General features: G+C 36.6%; 1 protein-coding gene across 1 annotated transcript in view; it reads left to right on the top strand.

Annotated features, from left to right (window-relative positions):
• Positions 1-587: 587 nt before the first annotated feature.
• LOC107103347 (receptor-type tyrosine-protein phosphatase U-like) overlaps positions 588-4,173 on the top strand; it is a gene marked incomplete at its 3' end in the record, with an annotated part of 74,472 nt that continues 70,886 nt past the window's right edge. Inside the window, exon 1 of the mRNA XM_015403020.1 lies at positions 588-841. Coding sequence (XP_015258506.1) covers positions 772-841 — 70 coding nt within the window. The remainder of the gene's footprint in view (positions 842-4,173) is intronic.

The raw sequence follows: 4,173 nt of genomic DNA, 5'->3' as shown, positions 1-4,173 counted from the left end.
AAGTAACGAATGCATGGACTAGTTTCTCAGAATCACCCCTGGACAGGAGATTTCTAATTTTTGAAATATTCCGCAGTTGGAAGAATGAAAATCTTGAGAACTCTTTAATATGGGATTTAAATCATAAATAACAGATTAAAGTCAGAATTCCAAGATCAAAGTGAGAATTCTTAGATTAAACTAAGAACAGTGGGATTAAAGTCAAAATCGAGAGAAAAAAGTAAAAACTCGGAGAGAAAAAAGTAAGAAACCCCCCATGATGGTGGTTTAGAACCGCCACTGATTAGATAGCGCTGGAAATTGTACACTGTAGCTTTAAATTGTACTTAATACTTTACTTTAATGCTATTTTCATTAATTTTTTTTAAATAACATAGTTTTTTGACACACAATTACCCTTTTATTTTATTTGTACATGGCTACTTTATTTAATCTGTTAATCTGAGGTTTATCTATTCTCAGTGGTGTTACTATAGTCAGATTATTCCAGTCCACCCTGTTCCCAGACAACAATAGATCTGCAATCCCGCCACATGGAGGCACCGCTATCCCGCGTCCCAAAGCAGTATTGAGGAGGCTTTTTTTGAAATCCTCGACCGTTTATCAAAGGAGGCTGTGGGCGAAGCAGACGACCGCCCCTTGAATTAGAGGCAACCTCTCAACTTTCTCCCGGCAGTTGTTCAGCCGCTGAAGCTGCGGCAACAATTGTCTCTAAAATGTGCTTCTTCCGATGAGTTGGAGGGAACCGTTTAACTTTCTCTGCACTCCGACATGTATTCAGCAAAGCTGCTACTGATGCTGGTTGCCAGGATCTATGCAGACAGCTTAGGGACACCAGGAGGTAAGACAAACAGGCACCGTGCTCACAGTTAGGTCAGGAAAGTTTATTATCTGCTATAAAGTCTCTTCAGCAACGCTTGTTGATCTGCTGTGAACCGGTTAGTTGACCCAACGGGACAATCATCGGTGGAGACCTCGCTTTTAAATTTGGAAAGGAAAAGATAGAAAGCAGCCTGTAAAATATGGAAAAGTCTTTATCTGGTTCTGCATCAGTTGGGTTTAATTAGTGATTTATGTTTTTGTTGAGAAAGGAGCAGATGAATTTCCTTCCTCTGGATGAATCAGATGTGCAGGGATGGAAATGTTGGAAATGTTCCGCTGCAGCTCAGACACTTATTTAAACTCCTGCTGTTAAGTTGTTAAAGTATTAATTTATAACCCAGATTTTGCTGAGCGTTATAACAATTGAGCAAAACCAATTAGGTGGGTCATTCTCTACAATCACCAATACACCATGGCTGTTATATTTTAGACATAAAATATGCATTTTAGTTAAATAAAAAAAAGATAATGCTTATACTTTTCTGTATATGGACCAAAGAGTAATTTTCATGTATGAATTAATTTTAATAACATTTTATTGCCTTTTCGATTATTACCGCAATGCATGAAGGGCTGTCTGAAAGTGTGTTAGTTTAAAAGAAATATATCAAAATAATAATAAAAAAAATAATAAAAAGGGATTTGTTTAATGATAAAGAAAATATTGAGAAATAATCAATTGTCCATGACAGGAGTTCTCATCCTCCACAACATATTTGAATGTCCTTTTAAAGATAATTTCTAAATATAATTAATTCTCCACAGGTACTTACTGCTTATTGCTTTTATAGCTTAGATACAAAAACAACCTGTTCAAATTATGAAATCAAGGTTTCAACCTTTGATTGTGTTACTCTAAACACAGCTAATGATTTTATGGTTATTTCTCTCCTCATAATTATACATTTCTAAGAAATCAATCAATGATTAATATCAGTTTTCATCCTGTCTTTTTGTAGTTCAATATTTTATCAAGTTCCAGTCCTTTTCATGCACCCTATGTAACTACAGATAATAAATAATGAATCAGCAATGGTTGCTATGCCCTGTACATACAAACACATAATTATTGTTAACCCCCCCACCCTAACATAAAAGGTTATGTTTGTTCTACATTGAGTAATGCTGCTTTCTGATGGTGATGGGAGAACAGTTGTGGAGCTAACTCACCATTCTGTAATGGAGATGGATGAAAACATTTATTCTTCCAGCACATCTAATCTGAAATAGGTTTGAGTGGTTAAACTATCAGCCAGGTAAGCTGTGGAGGAATATGGAGGCACTGCACAGGTCAGAACCATCAGAAGAGGACCTCTAGCCTACAGAATCAGGTTCTTAGCCAGAGGGTGATGACTAATATGACAGCAGCGGCCCCAGAATAAAACTAGCAGCAGGGGAAACGGTGTTCAGATAGTAGAACCAGTTAGTAGTTTATAAATATTAACTAGTACTTTAAATTAACATGATTTTGAAATAAATCCTTCACCGCTGTTACAAGAAATGATCTAGATCTACTATATTTAAATTATAGCTACTCACAGCACCTGCACTTCCCAGCCAGGGTATTCAGTGGCGGTTCTAGACCAAATGTACCAGGGGGGCCAGGAGGGGGCCAGCGTGTTTTCATGGGGCAGAGAAAAGCATGAAATAAAAAACAGGGATTCAGATATCAAAGCATCAGTCTTTGAATCCTGAGATTGTGAGTTCGATCCCCCACTCCCACAGACTGCCACTCTGGGTCCCTGAGCAAGACCCTTAACCTCACACTGCTCCCCGAGCACCTCACAATGGCAACCCACTGCTCCCCAAGGAGATGGGTTAAATGCAGAGAAGTAATTTCCCTCTGGGAGTATTAGAGTATATAAAATAATAAAAAAAAATAAAATAAAATAAAATTTAGGTCAATATACATTCAGAATTTAAGAATTTTACTTTTTTTTTTTAACTTAATTTAAGTTGAAATTACAGTTTTTTATTAGAATTAGAATTTAATTAGAGTTTAAGTTGAGTATTTTCTTTTTTTTTTACATTTGTTTAAAAAAAAACATTTAGCAGATTAAAAAACTGGGATCCTATCTCAATATCACTGATGCTATGTTTTTAAACAGTTAATAAAACAGAATTTGTAAAGAAAAAAATGAAAAAGATCCAAAGGATCTATCGGTAATCATTTCTGTTCCTGCGCATATCATAATTAGAATTTCTTTGAGTATTACGTCTTCAGTACAGGGGCCATAACAGGGGCCAGGACTTGATCTACAGGGCCCTGACCCCCGTTGGCCCCTGTCTAGAACCGCCCATGAGGGTATTCATATCTGCCTGTTTTGATAATCATCTGGAACAGCAGCAATCTACGATTTAAGTACAGGTCACACTGGTTGAGTACAATATCTTAATCTTTGATCTGACCTCTAATGTTTTTCTGACCGGATCTGGTGCCAATTATTAAAAGATTATGGACCGTTCCAGCGACATTTTTCAGAATTTATTACATACAGACTTTGGGAAATACAACTTTAATGTATTGACTAAGAAAAAGCCTTATCTCACAGTTTTGCATGTCATTTGGAGGTGGAAGAGAGGCAGGGAGAGAACAAGGTATTGTAAGTACAGGATAAGTGATAGGGGGGATTATTGACAGGACTGGTATTGATCTGGTGGGTACAGCGTGAAAATTAGGTTACAGACAGATTCCTGCCTGAGCCTCAATTTTTCAGGGTTCATTTAATCTTTTGTTTGTGGTCTAATCTAAAAGGAAATATTTAGGTAATTGCTGTTTGCTGCTAAGAACATGTGCTATTCTAATCTCAATAGTCTGAGCAGATGGCGTGATGGTCCAGGTCAGCAGACACATACACAATATTAGCAGGGCAGGAGACGATGATGAATCTGGCCTAGACAGAACCTGAGCAGACAATCAAAACCAGATACAAATTCTAAAGTTTATCAGCTGAGCTAATTTACATAACATTTTTGTAAAACTAAGTAAAGTTGTATTTTATCTTTTTTAAATTGAGGTTTAGCAAAATCTTTTAATGGTGCCTCCAAAAAAATGTATTTGCAAATTAATTTTAATATAAATGTTGACAGTTTGAGAGCCATAAGTTAGCTCAAGGCTATCACAATTCTGTTGTGATAACTTTGAGACAACTTAATCCCTCAATGAACTAATGAAATTAACGACATTACATGAGTCCAGTTCAACTGCCTTTCTAGCAGCACTCTATAGGCAGTTGAATTACTACCAGAGATGGCAAAAGTACTCACTTTCCGTACTTGAGTAAAAGTACA

This window comes from Cyprinodon variegatus, unplaced genomic scaffold, assembly GCF_000732505.1.
Source record: "Cyprinodon variegatus isolate N-32 unplaced genomic scaffold, C_variegatus-1.0 Scaffold1426, whole genome shotgun sequence".
Classification (NCBI taxonomy): Eukaryota; Metazoa; Chordata; class Actinopteri; order Cyprinodontiformes; family Cyprinodontidae; genus Cyprinodon; species Cyprinodon variegatus.
The sequence above is the reverse complement of the archived record's forward strand: the minus strand, read 5'-3'. Positions and strand labels throughout refer to the sequence as shown.